At 48.0% G+C, this 22,326-nt stretch overlaps 1 protein-coding gene across 1 annotated transcript in view; it reads right to left on the reverse strand.

Moving 5' to 3' along the window:
• Ac3 (Adenylate cyclase 3) overlaps positions 1-22,022 on the reverse strand; it is a gene marked incomplete in the record, with an annotated part of 96,859 nt that extends 74,837 nt beyond the window's left edge. Inside the window, 2 exon segments of the mRNA XM_037218936.1 lie at positions 18,606-18,717; positions 21,912-22,022. Of these exon segments, the coding sequence (XP_037074831.1) occupies positions 18,606-18,717; positions 21,912-21,985 (186 nt within the window).
• Positions 22,023-22,326: the final 304 nt, after the last annotated feature.

The following is a 22,326-nucleotide window of genomic DNA, read 5'->3' on the forward strand; positions in this document are numbered from 1 at the left end:
CCGCCCCTCCTCCGGGTACGCCCCTCCGGAAGCGGATCGACACCGACCGGGGCCGGCGCTGGGAACACTGGTCAGCGACAGCGCAAGAGTCGACGCCGGGGATCCAGTTAGCCTTATTGGCCCCGGTAATGACGACCAGATTGAGTTATATGAGCCCGGAAAGCCCAGCCGAGTGTGCGCCTGGTCGGTTGCGATTGCGCCTGTCGGGCGCCCGCGTGCGGTAGGCAAGCGGGGAGGTCGTCCGGGGATGGAACGTTATGCTTGTATCTGCGGCCCGGACTGAGTTGATGACGTGACTGCGCTTGTGTAGAGCGTACGTCAGCGGACCATTCGGCCGGCGAGCTGCCGTTCTCTTTGCACTCCAACTTCAGCTATCCTGCTCTAGCAAAGGAGAGATGGCAGTGGCCGCAGGCTCCAATGCTTATCCATGGACCCCGTCCGCGTGGGGCTCATGCGGATAATCGCAGCCTTTTTCTAGCACTCGGGGACTGAGACATACGTGGATGCTCATGCCCCAGCCACGCCATCCCTGAATCGTGATGTAATAATGACACTGGAAGTCCGTGTTGCTAGGGACACGCTGCAAGCAAAGCTTTTCGGCACCTTCGCATCAAATGAATTCCAGCTTTTATACGTATGTCATTCCTGAGACCACGGCTCACGCTAGGCGTACGGCGTGAGCACTGACTCTTGATCCGATCCTGAAATACGGTTCAACAGACGACACTTGACGCCGAAATTTAGATGTGCCGATCGACTTTGTCCATCCCGCCCTCTGACCTCATATGATCCTTAACGTGGCCGCTGCGAATGACTGCGTATCATATCAACCCGGTCAAATACCGAGCTCTAGTAACGACTCAAACTCTCACCCCGACACTAGAAGGATCAGGCAGGCGATCTAGCAGAATGAGCTACGAGGGCGAACACCCTTTTCAAGTCCTTTCTGATCGGTCTTTAGACAACCTGCCTGAGAAAGCCAATGCCAACCTATCCGATGGCGCGTGGTTTGTGTCGAATGCAAGCGTATATCTACTAAAAACCCGATAAAAATGCGTCCTCCCATGTATCACGGCGCTAATGCCAGAATTCGATCCCCGCGATGACGTCACGAACTTTATTTGTCGGGTGCGTTGTCCATAAGGACCATGCGAATGTTACAGCCGTTTCGACATGATTTCTACCAGACTCATCTACAGGGCTCTGAGAGCAGCCTGCGTGTATTCTAGAGGACTGAGCACGACGAGCGCGGCAAGATTCAACTGTCTCAAAAGCAAACAAGATGCTGGGGCTCTTCATGCGAGGCGTACAAATGCCGCTATGTCCTCGTTGAGCATGGCTCAATCCCAAGGCTTTGCCTTGTGCCTTCAACGGCCATGTGAGATCATTGATAGAGCGGATCTGTCGTTTCCCATCTCATCCGGTTCGAAAGAATACAACACCGGGTCCTCATGTGGTTGGGTTCGAGTAGCCAGTCCCGATGTCCTCCAGTGGATTACAAGAATCTTTTCGCTTGCTTCAAAACAGCATTTATCAAGGGACAGGTTACCCAACTCGACATCTTATTTCTAAAGAACGTATATCATTACAGGTTTGACCGAGCTCACCTGAAATCACTGTTCGGTCTGGCTACACCCGTCCGGCGTTCTCGGCATACCGACTTTTTCCACGAGCCATTTACAGCGGTGAACACTGTTAAAAAATTTGCCGCACAACTACCGGTTGTCTGCAATCATTTTCTGCAGCATTCTCCATCAACTGACCTTTTCCATCAAACATAATCATTCCGATATAATTTGTTCGGGTTCGTCGGCATACGTGGAACATTCTCTTGGCGAGTTGATGACTGACATTCTTCCTTTGTTTGATTATTGTGCTGTAGTACACGACGAACTTTTGACAACCAGCGACTCCCTTAGACTTGACAGATTACAGTACACAGCAGCAAGACTAATCACCGGTGCACTCTACGGAACACACACTCGCTCACTGTTGGACGATTTGGGATAGAACACTCTCAAACCACGGAGAAACATGCACAAACTGATACTGTTCCACACCCTCATCCGCAACCAACATCTTCTGCCAACAAACGTCACTGCACTTCAACCTGACACACGGGTACTTGCAACAGGACGCACACTACGCAATGCAATGACACTCACATTACCACCAAACAGAACCTCAGCATACCAGTAATCCTACAATGCATCAACTACGAGAAGATGGAACCAGCTCCCGCTTGAGGTGTCATCTCTCCAGTCTTCCCGTTCCTTCAAACGGGAAATATACCAGCGCTGCAGTGTGACCGCGCCTCCGGCGTATCACAGCTTTGGATTCAGGCATGGTAACGGCCCAAATACTAGGCTGGGATTGGGAATGTCAGACCTGAATGCACACCTGTTCGAAATTCAAAACCCAACTACGCGTAGCTCCCCTTGCTTGTGTGGCTGTTCATATGAAGACCCTAAACACTTTGTACTGAACTGTCCTCGCTATCATGAAACCCAACTTTAAATGCTACGTAAAACAAATCGCGTCATTTCAAACCTTTCTGAGCTCACTCATAACGAGCAACTAAGCATCTACCTCAGAGGTAGCGGTTTCCAGGATCGCAATGGGCAGCAGATAGCAAAAATTTTCCAAACATTTCTTTTCAGGCCAAACGATTCGCCTAAAAACTTTCAGCGGGCGCGGGCAGCAGACAGGCTACTGGGTGGCGTTGCCGGGCCGGGCGTCTGCCGCCGGCCCGAGACGGCTATATGTGTAGACTGGGGTGGCGGCGGGCGCCTAGCCCGTGTCGGCTTACAGATCGGACGCGTGGGCGGTGGGTCGTGGGTTCCCTGGCGGCGATGGCCATATTTTATTATTGTTAGGAGATGCGCTCAGATTTAAACGTTCCGCTTATGCACCAATCCACCCATCATATTATGTACTGCTTCATGTCCATAAGCGAAAATAAACATCAAATCAAAAGCTGTGCGTGTGCGTATGCGTGTGCGTGTGCGTGCGCGTGCGCGTGTGCGTGTGCGTGTGCGTGTGCGCGCGCGTGTGTGCGTGTGCGTGTGCGTGTGCGTGTGCGTGTGTGTGTGTGTGTTGTGTGTGTGTGTGTGTGTGTGTGTGTGTGGTGTGTGTGTGTGTTGTGTGTGTGTGTGTGTGTGTGTGTGTGTGTGTGTGTGGTGTGTGTGTGTGTGTGTGTGTGTGTGTGTGTGTGTTTGGTGTGGTGTGTGTGTGGTGTGTTTGTGTGTGTTGTGTGTGTGTGTGTGTGTGTGTGGTGTGTGGTGTTTGTGTGGTGTGTGTGTGTGTGGTGTGTGTGTGTGTGTGTGTGTGTGTGTGTGTGTCATTGCGTGTCTTCGTATATTTGCTTGCTGTTTGGGCTTTTGCCTGTGGAAAGCTTATGTCCTAACTAAACAAACGAAGAATAAACAAATGCAGTAGTCGTTCCACCTTCCAACAAAACTACCCCTCGATAACAACCGGGTTAAAGGGATTGGGCCCATCGCACAACCATTGTTTAGTTACGTATCATCAATAGTGGGGACGCCCTGCATAATTCGCCCACCATCCCTTCTCCCAGTTTTTTGTTCTTAGACTGCAATATTTCTGTCAGAGTTTTGCCTCCAACATGACTCCTATCCAAGGCAAGTACCATTACCCTGTGCCTCCCCCAAGTGAGGTAGTTGAGGTCACTGCGTTACGGCACTGAAAGGCAGATAAAAAGTGCGATGTCGAAAGGCTGCCGTCCTAAGTTTCACAAAAATCGCATTTTTTGCCGCGTTTTGGAAAACTGCAAAACTTTTCTAGTAGCCAAGCGCCTTATGTCGCGCTCCGTTTTCGTTGCCATCTCTCCGGAATCCATAATAAAGCCAATGAACACTTAAAGATCAAGTCGCGTGCCCAACGGAAGGCGCTTTTCTGACCTGGAACGTACAAAAGCAGCAACTTAACTATCCTCTGACGATCAGAATGAAGAACGGGGCGATCCAGATAAAAGTTAGCCAACGTTTTCCTCAGCAGTTGGCGGTGTGTTTGTCGAGACACTCGTTGCTGCAGTGGCGTTAAACCGCCACTTCAATGACGAAAACACGGGGAGCGACGCTGGTAGGCAACAGAGATTCCACATCCGTGAAATCGTGATGGAAAAAGTGCACCAGATAGGGTGCAAGCGGCCAAGGCTACGCAACAGCTGGACCAGCTGTAGGTGGCCAACCGGAAAGTCGATCTAGTCGGCGGCGATGCGCCCACCTAAGTCTGCAGGCGACCTTGAACCCTCGAAGGTTCGCCGGCTGGTTCACATGGACGGGGTTCTCGAGGCGATCCCACATCAGGAAGTCGGGGGGCGACAGCTCGGGCAGCGAGAAGCCACAGCACGCCGGGCTTGAGCCGATATGCATTCGAGCGAACTTCTCCACCAACCAATCCAGTGAAGCCGTGTCGTGTGCGGTGTCGCCACGTCCTGCTGGAGCCACTCTCCCCGTCCCGATCGATCCCGTGAGGTCCTCCCAGGGCCGCCGAGAAGGACATCGGAGCGGTAGCGATGAAGCGCTCCGAGGTGCTGTTCACAGTGTCCGAGTTCTTGTCAAAAATGATCCTCTGTGGAGTCGTGATTTAATGTACGTGGGATCACCGATGGATATCATTGTTTGGTGTTCATGCGTTGCCAGTGAATGATCATTTGAATGCCGCCGATATCTTGATTGTTGAAGTAATGCAAACGTCACTGCTGATCAAAACGTGAGTAACTCTTGTCTGGGCTACCCTGCATAAACGGTGCCTTCAAACAGACACAGTCTGCTTGCATGACCTTACTACGACTTCTTTATGAATCCAATGCCACTGTATTATCAAACGGTGCACCTCAATCGGGAAACCTCACTCACTGTTCCGCGCACAGTTACAGTATCCGTATTATCAAACCGTGTACCACAATCAGGACACCTCACTCACTGTTCCGCGCACAGTTACGGTATCCGTATTATCAAACCGTGCGCCACAATCGGGACACCTCACTCACTGTTCCGCGCACAGTTACGGTCCGTTTTCGCGGCAAAGAAGCGATTTTGGCACAACTACTTTCAAACGATTGAGAATGAGAACACACACACACCATTCTTTACATTTGCGACACTAATAACTGTTTTCTTGGAAGCCATGAGGTGCGCCGATTTGCAATGTGTTATGCGTCGGTCAAGAGTTTTGTTTCAAGACCTACTCCGAAGCTTTTGATTGCGCCGATTTCTGGCATAAATGCCCGCGCTTAGAAGTGCTTGTTGCTTGAGCCGTAACCCCACCATCCGATCGTAAAATTCAGGGTCAACGGCAAAACTTTGCGACCGAAGTTAAGCATGCTGCAATGCTGGGCGCCGTCCCTCCTGCCCTCGTCACCTGACCGTTAGGGCGGCCGCTGCCACCGTTGCGAGATGGTGAGGAAGGGAAACTATTTGAGTCGTAGATATTCCGCAGTGCTAGCGAGACCCTGGACATGGTGAACGTGAGCTCAGTCAGTGAGGACAACCACGAAATTTTAGGCACACACGCTCGGGTGGCTGGCTGAACGCTACGCGCTCTGGTGTGGGGGGGGGGGGGGGGGGTAGTGTGCGTCCAATTCAATCCCCGAGGCATCACAACTTATTGGAGCTTGGTGACATCAAATTCTCAGAGACGGTAGTTTTGTGCGTAAAGTCTCTCCTGTGAAATTCTGAGACGTTTAGGTGACGGTATTTGGGTGCTGGATCATGTGTCTCGAGCCGAGATTCTAAGGAGAATGCCACTAGTGTTCATTCCAGGTAACTATACTTGTCTGACCTTCAAAAGGCTATGGTTACCAAAAACTATCATATTACCTTCATTCTGAACTCAAATAAGGGCCTAGAATTATGCTGGGCAGTATGCCCCAACAAGAAGAGTCTGATCCGGGTCGTTTTTAGATAACTGGCTTCCTCTGACCATCATGAAATCTACAAAACCTCAGTTGACGTCCGTGTGATCAGGGAATTCGAACGGAGCGCCAAAAACTACCTCTTAAAGTAATCTCCCCAGTGAAAAAGCGGTTTCGTTTTAAGCTCAGTCTGACCATTACACCTGACCCCGAGTTAAATGGAAAAATCGCAAAACTAAATTTAATTGTCAAATTGAGCCTGCCAAAGAAGAATGGTTTCGTCCAACACTCCGTTGTCGTATCATCTGTACTGTTTTCCTATGAATTACCTTTGCTAACAGCCATGGCCCGACTTTGACGTACCATAGTCCAGCGACCTGACAAGGTCCATATAGATACTTATGCCAACACTAAAGGCATTATAGCTATCCGTAGATTACCGAAATTCAGATCAAGGAGGCCGCATAACCAAGCTAAAGAGCAACAAATGTGGCTCAAGAAATGCTATCCTGTATCCAGAGGCCCCTTTTCTTGATCATAAGGCTACCTTCATGGATAACTTTAGCCATGTTCCAGATCAGCAAGCTCAATATCGTGTTCGAGAAACCCCTTCCTCGCTCAGAAGGCACCCGTTACCAACTAGTAGGCCCCTGCTTTGGGTTAGGAGGCACCCTTTACGTTCAGGAGATCCGATTCCTGAAACCGGGGCCCTTCCGTGCATCAGATGGCTGCGTTCTGGATCACAATCCCCTGTTTTGGGATAGCAAGGCCTCTTGGCCATGTTTGAAGACCTCTTTGTGACTTGGAAGCATCCCGTTCAGGATTTGGAGGCCTTTTTATGCATAGGTAGGCCTTTTCCTATGACAGGAGGGTCTATTTCAAGATAACGATACCCCCCGCCAGAAGATTAGAATGCCCCCTATTTCAGTTGTTTTGATCATTGACATTGATGCTCTGGGATAGGATGCATGTAGCAACGTGCTAAGTGGGCGCATGCCCTCAGTGGCCACCCCCCCCCCCCCCTCCCACACTTGGATAAGATCCCACCCAGCAGGCCTCCCTGTGAAGAAGTGCAACGCTGTTCAGGAGGCCCCTGAAAACTCTTGCCCCCCCCCCCCTACTCAAAATCCGTGGCACTGCCCATGCTAGCATTGATGTTACTGGAAGTCACTGGCTGGATAACAGATCAACAATTCAGCGACCATTTTAATTTTCGATGACTGTCAAGTGAGGAGTTGACTGGTTGGGCCCGGTTGGAACGTGTTGACTACGTTCCTTAAAATGATATTCATCTGTGGATTTTTTAAAAAAAAGTTATGGTCACTATTGATGACAAAAAATTTGGCTGGGCTGGTCCAGGAACAGGACTTGATGGTCTGCGGGTACGAATTAAATGGATGTTGTGTGTACGGCCTGCATGATTTATGCAAAGCAGTCTTGCTTCCATTTAACTTCGGAGGCATTTACTGTCTGAGGTGTTCGGCGGTTGGAGTAACGGCCGCATGTTTGATGCCCATCGCGGGCCGCTGGCAAAATGACTCCCAGTGACGTCACCGATAGTTCGCGCTGAATGTAAATCGCTTGGGTGACTTTTCCTTGCATCATTCTTGACCGAACCGCCGAACTTCCGGTGGTGCCGGCACCGAACGGTGCTGCCTCCCAGTTTCGTGTTCTGGTCAGGTGAGTTGGCGCCTGTTACCCTGGGTTGATGCGGTGTGTCGAAGTGGGTATGGAAAGCGAAGAAAAGGTGTAGGTGTACTTTCCTACCTAACGTTAGAAAAAATCATTGCACACCATTCGTCGTGTTCAAGGCGGCACATATCGTAAATCATCTCAAAACAGGTAGAATCATGCTCCTACCTTCGAATTTCAATAACTTCGATGGCGAGCTCCCGAGCGCCGCGCGCACCGCACCGCCTGGACTCCCCAGCGCCGTTTCTGCGTTGCCGTTGCGTAAATACAATATTTCTGCTTACCAAGAACTCTACAAAATGTACGGGACCAAGGTAAACCATTCGTCGTGTTTAAGGCGGAACATATCGTAAATAATTTCAAAACAGATAGAATCATGCTCCTACCCTCGAATTTTAATAAATACGATAGCGAGCTCCCGAGCGCCGCACGCCCCGCACCGCACTGCCTCGACTTCCAAGCGCCGTTTCTACGTTGTTGCGAAAGCACAATATTTCTGCTTATCAAGAACCATAAAACATGTACGGGACCAAGGTAACAATAATAAAGCAACCAAAATCGTTTCTTATCGAGTTTAGGTACATTTATGAAACACGCAGGCCAGAATAGTCCAGAACATATCCTAACCTAACATAACCTAACCTAACCTAACCTAACCTAACCTAACCTAACCTAATCTAACCTAACCTAACCTAACTGAGAATAGACCAGAACCTAAGCTAAGCTAAGCTAAGCTAGCCTGACCTGACCTAACCTAACCTAACCTAACCTAACCTAACCTAACCTAACCTAACCTAACCTAACCTAACCTAACCTAACCTAACCTAACCTAACCTAACCTAACCTAACCTAACCTAACCTCCCCATCCTATATCCCCCTCAACCCAGCATCTCATTGGCATCCATGTTCCATGCCATATATAGGTGCCATATAGTGAGCTTTTATTTAGCTGCCATGTTCTCATTTTGCTTTACATTCCCCACCCAATCCCCCTGCAACCCATGGTCCCGTTGGCGTCGAGGATCAAATTTCATGGATTCTTGCTACCTTGTCCCGGTACATTTGTATGGTTCGCAGTAAATATGGTTTATAGTTATAGTATGGTTTCTATAGTATAGTTTATAGTTGTAGTTATGGTTTATAGTATGGTTCGCAGTTAATATGGTTTATATGGTAAATATGGTTATGGTAAATATGGTTTATGTTTAGTAAATATTTTTATGGTTCGCAGTTAGGTTATGGTTGCCCTGCCTTAAACATGACGAATGGTTTACTTTGGTCCCGTACATTTTGTACAGTTCTTGGTACGCAGAAATATTGTATTTACGCAACGACAACGCGGAAACGGCGCTGGGGAGTCCAGGCGGTGCGGTGCGCGCGGCGCTCGGGGGCCCGCCATCGAAGTTATTGAAATTCGAAGGTAGGAGCATGATTCTACCTGTTTTGAGATTATTTACGATATGTCATGCCTTAAACACGACGAATGGTGTACAATGATTTTTTCTAACGTTAGGTAGGAAAGTACACCCTGACCGAAGAAAGGGATGAATGGCCGGAAACTGTCCTCCTTGTTATATGTGTGTGATGAAGGCTATGCGAGCCATTTTTGTATCCTTTCGTGAGGCTTGATGTTGGGGCTGTTCAACTTGACTGAACATAGCTAACTAAACAACATAACCAAACAACATAACATAACAACTTAACAACATAACTAACAACTTTTGAAGGCGGCGCCATTGCGGGGGAAGCCTTCCCGTGGTGAGGTGGGTTACGGAGGCTGGACGGACCCGACTGGCGCCGGTTGCAATTTAACGGCATATCTGGTGGGGACAAAATTGTCACAGACTGCCTTTTAGCCGATTTCACTTAGCGAATCAGCAGTGACCAAACACATTTCAGAATGAACTAAAAAGATAGTGTAAACGTGCATTTAAGGTTATGTCTTCCAAACCTTCAGAGACGTCATTGGGAAATCAGACGAAATCAGCCGCCCGAAAAGGAACAGATACCACCGATGCATCAGGACCACAATGAACATTTGCAATACACGCAGCCTGCTCGTTAAATTTTCCAGCAAGTCACAAGTGGTTTCAAGTATATGATGTTGAAAATAGGCTTTTACAGTCACCATGGTGTGATAATATTGATAACTTTTTTGGAGGTAGAATGATCAAATCCTTGCTGTTTTTTAATCCTGCTAGTGTTACTCCTTTAAAGAATATACCGTATATCTAATTGTTTGTTGTAAAGTGACGTGAAAATCTTAAATATGGTGAATATTCAGGATCATTTTTTATTTATTTTCCTTCCGGTGGGAGCTCAGTTCGCATTCAGAATGAATCCATGGATCCATGCGTGGCATGAGTTAAGGCTCAATCCACAAATTGCCCAATAGGTTGATTATTTTTTGCTCATTAACAAATATATGTATCGTTCCTTTTTGAAGGATACCTTTCAGGCATTTTTCAGCTTTCTAATATGCATCAAAGGCCTGCACTTGACTACTACGGCGAAAGTCGCCCGTGCTTGCTTTGTAACGCAAATGAGTAGCCCGCTTAAAGCCATTGATGCCTCCTGAAAGGACCTTTCTTAAAGCTCTGAAAGCCATTTAAACCGGTGCAGATGGCTGGAAGGGAAACGATGGCCCAAAATGAGTTTTAATTCATGTGAAATGTGCGTGTAGACGTGATTTGGGCTTCCGTCATTTGTCTTGTAGCTCGGCTTACGACCAATCAATTTGAACATTTCCTTCAGATGAGGGCCTTAATTCAGAAAATGACGCCGTCACGCAGGCACCTGAAATCTACATGGCTCGGTTCCGGGACCGCTTGAAGAAAGTCGCGCAGCGAACCAACTGCGATGCAGTTGGGCTGAATTCAAGCTGGTTTTAGACCTACTTTAGGATGAGCTTAGTGTAATTCTTATTGCAGCTGATTATCAACTTAAAGTGAGCGTTTCACATTTCTGTCCGGTTTTGAGCTGAAATATCCATTTTGAAGATCATTTGGTGCAGTTTACAGCTCTGCACTAGGGGAAGTGCTCCACATTTAAAGATACTAAAGCAAGCATCAGATATGATGAAGTAAGCTCGCTGGTATACTTTTAAGTGGCAAAGACTACTCTTAGACGACACAATTTTTATGTTTAGTAAATATAGTCCTCAATACGCCATTGTTTTATTACGTCCTCAACATTGCACAGCATCGATTGAGAGCCTGTTAGCAACCGTTATGTTTTGACATCGCACTCACGAACGCAAAATATGAACGATTCGACCATCATGTTTTGTATGACATGGATGCCTGAGTGGCTTTGAACTAGGCCCCGAAGAAGTCTGCGCATTTGTAGGGACGTATAGATCAGAAAGACCTAGCTCACTGGGCGGTGAACTAGGTCTTAAGAAGGGCAGGACTATGCACTGCACCGAAGGGTCTTTAAAACGTCGATTTCACTTCGAAACCCCATGCAAGTAAGGAACGCTCTCTTTTAGACCTAAGTCCGCTAGTTTCTGACCGACACGCCCGCGATGATGTGCGGACTATTTTGTTAAGACTTTCAAGGCATTCCAGGCATGTATGAACTACGCCATACAGCGTAGATAAAATTCTGCTGCCCCTTAGGCCATGCGGCGTTCAAGGTCAAAAGCAATGTTTTCCTCGATCCGTTCCCATATGGCGCCCGTAAGCTCGATTTCCTAATGTTGTAGACGTCAGTTAGCTCTTTATCAACATCGAACAATCCGTGGAAGTTTCAAATACGAATCGCGTTTCGTGCTACATCATATTAAAAAAGTTTGAGATTTTCCGTAGTTTATTACGGAATAAGAAAGATGTTAAAGAAGTCATTGGGTATGATTGTGTTTCACAACACGCGATTCAGTGATTGAAACTTGCACGCATTGCTCAGGTTTACTTGAGAGCCAATAGACGTACAAAAGTTTCACAAATCGTGCTAAAAGAGAGCGAGATCTGAACGCCTCGACTATAATATTATAAGCAGCCTTGAAAGCCGCGCTGCATATGGGGTAGCACGTTTTGAATGATGTTGCTTTGGCGTCGTGCTTACCAAAATTGTCAAGGCTGAATGCCCAATGGCAAGGAATGGCTCCAAAAAATAATCCGCGCATCTTCACAGGCATCAGCTGAGAAACTAGAGGGTTTTAGGTCTTTACAAGGATTGGTCTGTGAAATGTAAGGAATGATCTTCAAAATGACTACCGCAGTTTAAACCCGGGTCGTCGGTTGAATACCTTTCGCTCGGGTGGCGGGGGGAAGGGGGGTGTCAGTTTGACATCTTGAGATCTAAAACAATAGAGAACTAGAGATGCAAAATTCTAAGGGTGTGCTGACCTGTGTGTGGACTCAGTCGTATCAGAATTCGTGGTTGCTAGGTCATGACCTTCGGGTCAAACAAGGTCAAACTCCAGATTGGCGTTCAACGTGCCCCCAGACCATCTTGCAACCACCGTGAACCCAGATACTTGTTCTAAGCAAAAGGTCGCTGGTGCTCATATAAGGTCATTGACCTTGCTTGACCCTTGAAAGGTCATGGTAGCTAAAATCATGCAAAGTTGCTTTGATTTTTGCATTTAAATAAGCGTCAAAGGTTACGCTGGACAGTGTGTCCCTAAAAACAAAGGCTGACCTTGGTCATTTGAGATCAATGTCCTTCTCGGACCTGCGAGAATTCCATGGAAACGCATAATGCGGTTTCTATTATCAGTAGATTTAAAATCAGCACCAGAAATTGCCACACACAGCAGGCCCTAGAGTAATAAAACGAGTCGGTTTTAACCGTGGTCTGACCTTCATACGTCACCCTAGGCCAATGGAATTTGTTCGTTCATTGTTGCGTTGCTTAAGAAACTACCTCGGGGATGTATGGCTTCATCTAACACTCCGCTCTTGCATCAGATTGAACAATTCCCGGAAATTGTCTTCTCTAAATCCATGACATAAATCTGGCGTACCGTAGGCCAGCTAATTTACAAAGTACATATAAATTTTTGATACCAAACGATTAAATTGCCTGCAGCTATGTAAAATTTGACGCAGCTGCGCCGCACCGTTCGGAAATCATTCCAGAAAAACCTTCGTTCGGAGTGGGTCAGATCGCTCCGTCCCCCTCCCCCACCCGAACGCGTGTCAAGGAAAGCGCAAGATCCATGTATGTGAATACGAGTAAACACCACGGATAGACTTGCGAGAACACAATGAGAAAGGAACCAAACACGTGCATAACGATATTTGGCTCCGCGAACACTTTCAGCACGTGGAATCTTTCCGCAGGTTGAATTGCTACAAGCGAGCGCAAGGTTGGCAGTTTCGCATGGCTAGTTCTGCAGCATCTCAACGTCATGCAAATGATCCATGACGCAATCAGATACCGCTGCATTGACGAGCATATTAACTAACTAGAGAAATTATGTTGCCTAGGGCGATCCTTTCCACTAAATAATGTACCAATAAGTCAGCTTATTTCTTCATATCTGAGGCTGGCTTCAATACCTTCAAGTGTGGGAAATTCCCATTAACAGTGATATACGATATCGCCGCGGTATGGTTGGTACTCCAGATATATGACGTGTTTCAGAGATCACTGGAAGCATCCCCGAGGGGTGCTTGGACAGCGCGTGGAGCGATGTCGTGCTGAGGACGGAGATGTGTGTCGGCGGTGCCTTTGCGTACACGACCCGCAGTATGGTCCAGTTTTGAAGGGCATTGGCGTGTGCGCTGTACGAACCGCGGAGAAGGCGTTCCCCTGTTCGTTCTCGTCCTGCCCGAGTACCTCTTCACCCTGCAGTGCTCAGTAAAAACACAGTCGGTGGTGGTACGCAATAAACAGGCAGCATGTGGGCTCCGGCAGTCTCCAAGAGTCTTGGAGAGAGCCCAGAGGCTGTTGGAAAGGCTCCGTTAGTGGACGACGCAACTAATACACGAGGTGGGCCCGCCCGCGCTCAGAGCACGGGCAATGGATCGGCATTGACGGTCGGTCCCCCAGTATGACCATTCGTATTTGGCTCGGGTGTTGGAACTGATCGACCCAGGTCAGCTGTTACGTTTTCCGCTATAATGTTTGAAACCTGAAGTCTGTATATGGTTGGTGATGTCGATCAGTCTGTTAAATTGCCAGAAGATCCTGCAGTTCGAATGCACCTGCGACCGGGTCAATACGGTCCATTTTTGTCGAGTTTCCACTCTGTGTGTATATGTGTGTGTGTGTGTGTGTGTGCGTGCGTGCGTGCGTGCGTGCGTGCGTGCGTGCGTGCGTGCGTGCGTGTGTGTGTGTGTGTGTGTGTGCGTGCATGCGTGCGTGCGTGTGTGCGTGCGTGCGTGCGTGCGTGTGTGTGTGTGTGTGTGTTTAAGTCAGTCTGGCGAACGCTGCCGAGTATTTTGTTGGGGTTAAGACTGGTCCTGTGCTGGACGTGTTTGGTGTGCTCATGCCGGCCAGTTTGGTAAGGCCAGCGTGGCCCTGTGCCGGCTGGTCCAGTTTGAAGGGGGCAATATGAAGTGTCGAATCTGACCTGACTTGTAGCTGACCCTCCAGTCAATATGTTTTATTGATTGATTCTGGACAGTTGGCGCAATTTATGACTGATCCGCCATGGTTTGGATGTTTTAAATGTCCAAATACACCCTGACCCGTTCACATTGTATGCTTGATCAAAACAAATGCAAGCTTTACGGGTGTGACGGTAGGCTGGCCACACATGTTTAGGAAATGCGCCTCCAAATAACTGTGGAGCGTTTCCGTGCGACGCACGAACAGCTGTTATCGGCATCAACATGCGAGGCGTTTTTCGAGTGCAGTACGGCCAAAAATCACTTCAGGATACCTATGGGGTGTATTGGAGTGACACCCATCAGTGTCACCTATGAGAGACATCCATGGGTGTCAAAATCGGTACCCGTGAGTGCGTAGTTTGGCCGAGTGTCCTCTGGAAATACCTGTGGGGCGTTGTTGCGTGACGCACAAAAGACTGTTTCCGGTATAATAATGATATCCGTAGGGCATTCTTTGTTATCGGTATCACAATGATACCCACAGGGCATTCTTAAGGGTGTAATATACTCAACAACTGCATGAGGATACCCATCGGGCGTACTGCCGTTCAACGCCATGATGGGTGTCCAAACCGACACCCAACGGGAATGAGCAGGTATCCAATTTGGCCAAACACCTTTATGGACGTATTTTTTGCTCTTAGTGGGTACGTCCTGGTAAGTGTACGTACTCACACGGTCAACCCCACGTTAAGCTTGTTATGAAATTAAGCTACGCATCGGCTTGAAGTGGAAAGTCATAAATCATGAGAAAACAAGTGTGGAAATGCTCGAACAGGAATCCTAAAACACTCAAAACTTGAAAGAAAGCAAATACTTGAGTCGACCAAATGTTGTCAAAAATATCAATTTTGACGTCGGAGTTGCAAACTAGCGGCCGAAATGCTGGGAGGAATTCGGTTTCAGTGGTTTGTTAGGTCAAATTCGCACACTGACCCCACCCCGGACCAATAAAAAAACCCTTATTGACACTCCTGACGCCCCTGGCCCCTGATTAGCTTCCGATAGGCCACGAACCAATGTATTATAAATGTCTTAAACAGATATTGCTTAAAGGGAAGGTTTCACATTTGAACATGTTGAAGCAAGCATCAGATATGATTGAACAATCCCACTTAGAGCTATTGGTACACTCTGTAAGTGAAAAACTGCATACACGGCACGATTCTCTAGTAAGTAAATATGCTCCTCAATGCGTCATGGTTTGGTTAGGTCATTGTACCTTGCACAGCATTGATTGAGAGCCAATTTACGGCCGCCGTATCTGGAAATCACGTTTACGAACGCCGGATATGAACGCCCCGAAGTATATTTTTCTTGGCCTTGATCGCCGCATGCGTCATGAAACGGCAGGATTTGAAGGACGCTATTATGACGTCATGAATGTCGACGTGACTTAAAAATACTCTCCCCGATGTTCGTTTCCCCATTTTCGCGGGCATGTCACTCAGAAACTCGAGGGGCTTAGGTCTTAAGCGGGGCAGGATTTTGAAAGGCACCGAAAGATCTTAAAGGATGACTATTTCAGTTCAAAGCCTTATATAGATATGAACACTCCCTTAACGTAAATCTTCGATAGATTCGATTACGATACAGGGTCAAAAACCCAGATATTGGCTCGCGTGCCAGGTTTCATAATCACGGAGCTGGGATAGAAAATAGCGCCCAGTCACGGAATGCCAGAGGACATCCTAGTAGCTTCCTGATGGTTGGTCGGCATGAGAAGCCGGGGATTTGCGAAATGCGTCGGACCTCAGCCTAATACGTGCCAGGTTATTGATGGAAAGAAAGACATAAGCGAAAGTGCCCTAACATAGGGCTTCCAATTACTTCCTCTACTTCTTCATGAAAAAAATACAAATGTCCGTGCTGTGGTATCACTGGGCACGCTTTTCTGAAGATCGTCCTGACTGTTTTTAGCGACCCGTTATTTGCTTCTAAGCGCAGGAGACTTTTCACTATGCATGTATCGACTCACGTTGCAACGGAATACTCTATACGTGTGTTTTATCCAGTTGTTGAAAAATGTTCACCTGTTTTGAAATTTGAGCGGCAATAATGAACTTGAAACAATTAATTATATCACAGTTTCCTAATGCTGGCCGGGACGTTGCTGTGAAGGAATTTACCTAGACGGCGTAGGGATATGGTGATCATATCTGTCTTATCCCTCAAGTCCCTGAGCTTTAAATGAGAAATTGTGGATCTTAGTAATTGTTTGAAAGTGCCCTCTGGACCACATCATGCTATGCAAATGCACTCCATTAGCATGCCATCGTTGATCATCATGTCGTCACCAACCAGTCGTTATTTTTGTTCGCGCGGGATGTTTGGTCGTTAAAACCGAACTGACGTGGAAATCCATCACAAAAGTTGGCTCGGGTTCCGATCACGCAACGCGGCAAGTATGGTTTGCCGACTTTCACGTAATTTCTGCAGCCTAACTGGTAGGGAGCTCCAATTGGAAGCTGTAAATTGTCGCATCGGCCTGGAGGCGTCTTGACACCGGCCAGCAAACTTTGTTGCTGAAGTCTCAAGAGGCCTTCCGAGCATCCTGTATGAAATACGTAGGGTCCGCGCAGTCGCATGATCCGAAAGGCTCTCTGCTCCCAGTCAAATATGCTAGCTGCCGGGTTTATATTTCGACCCTCACTGTTATTTTCGGTGCCATACCACAGCTTAATGTCACTTTGATTTTTATTATTCGGCGACTCACGTACACAGAAGTGGCCCCGAGTCTCATCGCCTCGCCTCTAGCGTTGGTTTTCGCAGAGAACGCGAAACTTCAGAACGCGGAGGCACGAGCTTTCTGTGCCACAGTTACCCAGAAAAAACAACCATAGCAGAAAATAATAGGATTACCTCTTGCCGAAAATGCTGGCCTTTCGGGCCGGGTTTCTCGTGGCTGAAAACCCGGCCCCGATATACACATAACAATAACTGTTGGTGTGCTGCTGTAACCATCCATATTTCATACTATGCTGAGAAAGGTTTCGGATCTAATGTCAATCAATCGAGAAGTCAGTTCGACGCATCCATACCACTAAATTTCCTGTAGAAATCAAGCTTTCCTGACAAGGGCTTGATGCCTCTTCGGGCTTTTTGAGGGTGCCTCTCCGGCATCTATCGCGCGCGCTTTGACACCAAAAAATTTGCTTCTGGCGTCCATGGTAACAAAGCAGCGGCGATTTTTTGGAAACACTATTCTACGATCTACGGCCTGAGCGGCGGCCTGAGTGACGGGCGACAGCCGCAATGCTGCGGTCCGACATTGCCTTGTGGGTATGACGTAACGCCAAATAGGCGCGATTTTCTGGAAACTTCGACCTTTGACTTGCCATAATGGGCTCACTTTTGACCTAACAATTTAAAAACTACTGCAAATCGCGAGGTTGCGTTGATACAAATCCACTGGTCTTTTCGCCAAGTTCTATCTTTATTAGTTTGGAACCACCCGGCCAGTTCGCCTCAATCCCCCGTATCAGACCGCGCTTTGGAAAACAGGGAATCAGGCCAAGGATTAACTTTTCTGGACCAGTCTGGTCTCTATAACATGGCCGCCCCGATAGCTCGCACCCGCTCACCGCGCGGTCTATGGAAAGCGCCGATCCCAGTTGGCGGTAAGCGATGTAAAATTTAAAAAAAGCGATGTATAGACAAAAAACTCATCACTTTCCTCCCTATCAATTCGTTCTGTGTGATAAGCCTGGTACCATTGTGTAAATAGCGAGCTTCTAATAGAGCCAAATTTATCAAAGCGGACGGGTAACTTTCGGCATGCAGTGGCGATATATCCAGGTACCTGTTGTGTGAGACCTGTCTACATGTGTGCTTGTGCGCATCGGATACGGTGCCGGGCCTCGATCCCCTGCCGTTGGATGCTGCGGACGAGGGTAGGTCTATATTTGCTTTCGCCTTATATGAACAAACTATGCTACCGTTTTTGCGTCCGGTCGCAGGTCAACCTAATTTGGTTTATTGTGAAGGATCGGTGAAATGTTGTTGTTAATATTTTTTCTTTTGCTTTCCCTGCTAGCCTGTTTTTTTACACTCAAAACTTAGCACATCGAAATTTGCTGGAGTGGGTTCTTTAGGCAATGCTTTGGCACGTCCAGCTTCGTGTTGTGTCCTGCTTTGGGCATGTCATGTCCAAATTTAGGCACGACGCCGTGCCTGGGTACCCCAAAGCACTGCACCTTAAGTCTCGCATCACCGATAAAAAAGTTTGGGAGTCAAAGAGGAGTATTTTCGAAGAGTTCCCTAGACCCATTGTTAGCGTGTCAACGGCAGCCGGGTGTTCGGTCTCTTCGCGGGCGTCGGAACACTTGGAACGGAAGTGCCTCCAAGACAACTAAAAACACCACCGATGTTCTGAAACGCCCTTTAACGATCTAGGCGGTGGCCTCGGACACGCCCTGGTCAGCATTGCATACCCAGTGACAGTGTCCCCAAGGCTTCCATTGGTACTTACATCGGCCAGTCTGTCGAATGAGGCGAAGAGCTCGTTCAGCATGTGCACGAGATCGTAGGCCGAGTAGGTGGACGAGATGGCCGTGAAGCCCACGATGTCGGCGAAGAGAATGCTGCCAACGAAACAAATCCTCAGCTGGGACGTTGTGCGCGGGTCGAACACATCACCAGTCGGGAGGGAATGGTACAGACGTCATCGGCTGGAGAATGATGTTAGCAGCGGAGCGAGGAATCCCACCGATGCCGCTACGCGCGCTACCGATACAAAATACCATCGCCTCGGGAAGAACGCTGCTGGCGCACTGCGTCATCGGTTGGAAAACCACGCTGCTCGCCACCACGGCGAGTGAAATGTGTGGCCGACAGGTCACACTTGGCTACGATGTATGATTGTGAGCCAAGCACGGCAGTAGCAGAAGCGACCGAAAATTGTGCAGCGAGCCCCGTGACCCCAGTTCCCGAGCTCAGGTGCATGCGACGGCGGCTTGTTACGCAGGGAGACTCCCCAGTGACCTTGACCACCTGGGGGGGGGGGGGGGGAAGGTCGGCGCCTTCGGCGATTACATCGACCCGGATGTCTTTACGAGCGGGCGTCGGCCGAGCTGACTGCGGCAAACAATCTCTATCCCCGCGCCACGTTCGTCACAGACATTATGCAGATTGTCTACAGCTGGCAGCGGTTGGGGAGAGGCTCATGCTGTACGCCGAGGTCAGTGACGCAAACAGCCAGAATAGGAAAAAAGTTGATCCATCAGTGGTATTGGCGACAAGCGATGCTTATCAACGCGACCGATGTATTAACAAAGTAAATAAAATTGGCGGCGTTAGAAAAACCTGGATAACGAAATTGTTTCCGGGAAGAATCGACAGCCATTGCGGTAAATGGAGAGGTGCTAGGCGCATTGATACCCGCTACCACGTTTCATGGGAACTTTTTCGTCTTAAAATATGCGTTAAATCTTCATATCTATACTAGCGGTGGAGATGAAAGCGAAATCTGCCCCGCATACTTTTTCTGAAACAGCATGAACACGTAAAATTACTTGCAAACGATTTTGGGCGTGCACAATACAGCCAAAAAACACAGCGAAGAAAAACGCAACGCTAAGTAAAAAACCAAAACTCATTAGCCAGTAAGTATTTGAGTTGAAGCCTGACGAAGTCGGCATATCCACCAGCCACAGCGACGCAGCGAAGACACAGCGAAGACAGCAAAAAAACAAAACAAAAAAAAAAAAACGCAACGTTTAGCAAAAAACGAAGCTCGTCTGCCTGTAAGTATTTTAGCTGCAGCCTGACAAAGTCCGCATATCCACCAGCCCCAGCTGCCGGCCGACCGCGCCCAGAACTGTTCGCGACGGGGCTGTCGAACGTGGAGCGAGTTCGTGGAGCAATGTCTTCTTCGGAAGCTAGTCTTAGAAAGGGGTTTGCCATCGAAAGGAACCTTTGCTCGATTTATCCAGGCAGTTCGCCACGCCATATGCTTGAAAACCCATTTATCGAAAGCGTCTCTATTGTTTGGTGTATTCTTATCACATGAACATAGGCTTTTCACAACCGTACTATTATCAATTGTCTCTATCAAACATTCATTAAATCATCTTCAGAAAACGATACACAAAACACATTTGGCACCATGTCATACACGTCCACGACTTCAAACAAGTGTGTGGCTACTTCATGCGTGTTCATGACTTCAGACATGTGTTTGGCTATCCGGAAAGCTTTGTTCTTAATCATAATTGCCTTTGTAAAAATAGCTGAAATAGATTTTGCTAAAACCATTGCATGGGCCAAAAACTCAGCCTTTGTTAGCTTCCTTTTAAATTTTCCGTCCCCTTTTCTTGTGATTAGTAGTGTCTTCATTTCACCTCTGGTGCCCCCAACATATCAGCGACTGGGGCATAATTATACAGCTTAGCACATGTATCATGTGGTGATAAAGAAATCAATTAGTGGTTTTCCCATGCAAACGCTTCCATGCCTTTAACGTCGAACATTTTCTGCCGTGATTACCAGCCAACATACGACTTCCCCTGATGACCTCGTTTAATTCCCAGCTGCTTGATCTGCGGCTTATGTATACCGGGTATCAAAATATCACTCCGGTATGCTTCTCCAACAATTCATAGATATTTGATTGCTCGGAGGAAAGATAGCAGGAAGAAAATATCGGCTGAATGCCTCCTCCATTCGTTTCAGGAAGCGCCAATTTGAAAGGGCCTCCAGCAAACACGATCTAAGGGTTTCGGATAACCTGGATTTTTATTAGTCTTCCACCGAGAGTGATTTCGCAACAGATTCGACCTACTGTTTGGCAAAATCATTGCCTTGGCGCACAGTATTTATAAAGCTATTCACGTGTTGTTTGTTTTTCAAACTTAGCAAATGTTTGACAAATCAGGTATGCATATGTTTAATGAACATCTAAGAAATATTCGCGAAGCCACAAAATTCCAGCTGGCACAGTGGTTGTTCGGGAGTAACAGCTGTCCGCACAGTTGACACAGTGGCTGTCCGGGAGTAACAGTTGACACAGTGGCTGTCCGGGAGTAACAGCTGTCCGCGCAGTTGACGCAGTGGTTGTCCGGGAGTAACAGCTGTCCGCACAGTTGACAGTGGCTGTCCGGGAGTAACAGCTGTCCGCACGGTTGACACGGTGGCTGTCCGGGAGTAACAGCTGTCCGCGAGGTGCAGAACAGGTTATGCTATGGGTGCCATAGTTATTGGTGGATCTGCGATGGATATATAAATCAAGTTACGGATGAATAGGAAAAGTGGTCGAAGCTTAACAAGCTACAGTTATGACGTCCATACAACAGAAGTTCAAGGTAGGTATACATCAAAATTTTGCATAGTGAAACTGACCACGGCTGTGTTATGGCTCCCCATTCAAAACCAGCTATGTAACTGGTTACATCCAACGCAAACTAAAACAACAATTTTTTTCGCAAATGTTTGCTAGAAGGAATATTTCAAAAATATGTTAGGAATATTGAGAAATGTGAGGCAGTAGCATACCCATCCCTCCAGAGTTCCAAACATTTTATACAAAGGAGTCCCCGAACTAATCTTTCTCGTTGTCTGAAGCCAAAGATTGTTGGCTGGGGCCATTCAGGGCAAGACAATTTGTTCACCTTTTTCAGCCATTTCAAAAGGGCTTGAAAATACTTCACGTACCACTCCTTCCGTAAAAACGAACATGGCTTAAACGTAGCCCAGCGCTGGGTGGTGGTCCGACACACAACGTGCACCAGTTCACGCCATTGCCAGCAGCAGGCACTGAGACCAGCGCGCCCGTATCTACCTGACGTTCTCGTGGCGTTTCATGTAGATTTTCTTGAACTGCCCCACGTCCATGCGGCCCCAGTCCTGGCGCATCGTCTCCGCCACGTGTCTAGGAAGCACGGACAAGAGGAGCCGCTCCTGTAATCAGGGACGGCAGGGACATCAGCGGGAGATACTGCAGTCGGAGACAGCACGGACAAGAGGAGCCGCTCCTGTAATCAGGGACAGCAGGGACATCAGCAGGAGATACTGTGGTCGGAGACAGCACGGACAAGAGGAGCCGCTCCTGTAACCAGGGACGGCAGGGACATCAGCGGGAGATACTGCAGTCGGAGACAGCACGGACAAGAGGAGCCGCTCCTGTAATCAGGGACGGCAGGGACATCAGCAGGAGGTACTGCAGACGGAGACAGCACGGACAAGAGGAGCCGCTC

Source organism: Pollicipes pollicipes, unplaced genomic scaffold (assembly GCF_011947565.3).
Source record: "Pollicipes pollicipes isolate AB1234 unplaced genomic scaffold, Ppol_2.1 Scaffold_4219;HRSCAF=4965_pilon_pilon_pilon, whole genome shotgun sequence".
NCBI lineage: Eukaryota > Metazoa > Arthropoda > Thecostraca > Pollicipedomorpha > Pollicipedidae > Pollicipes > Pollicipes pollicipes.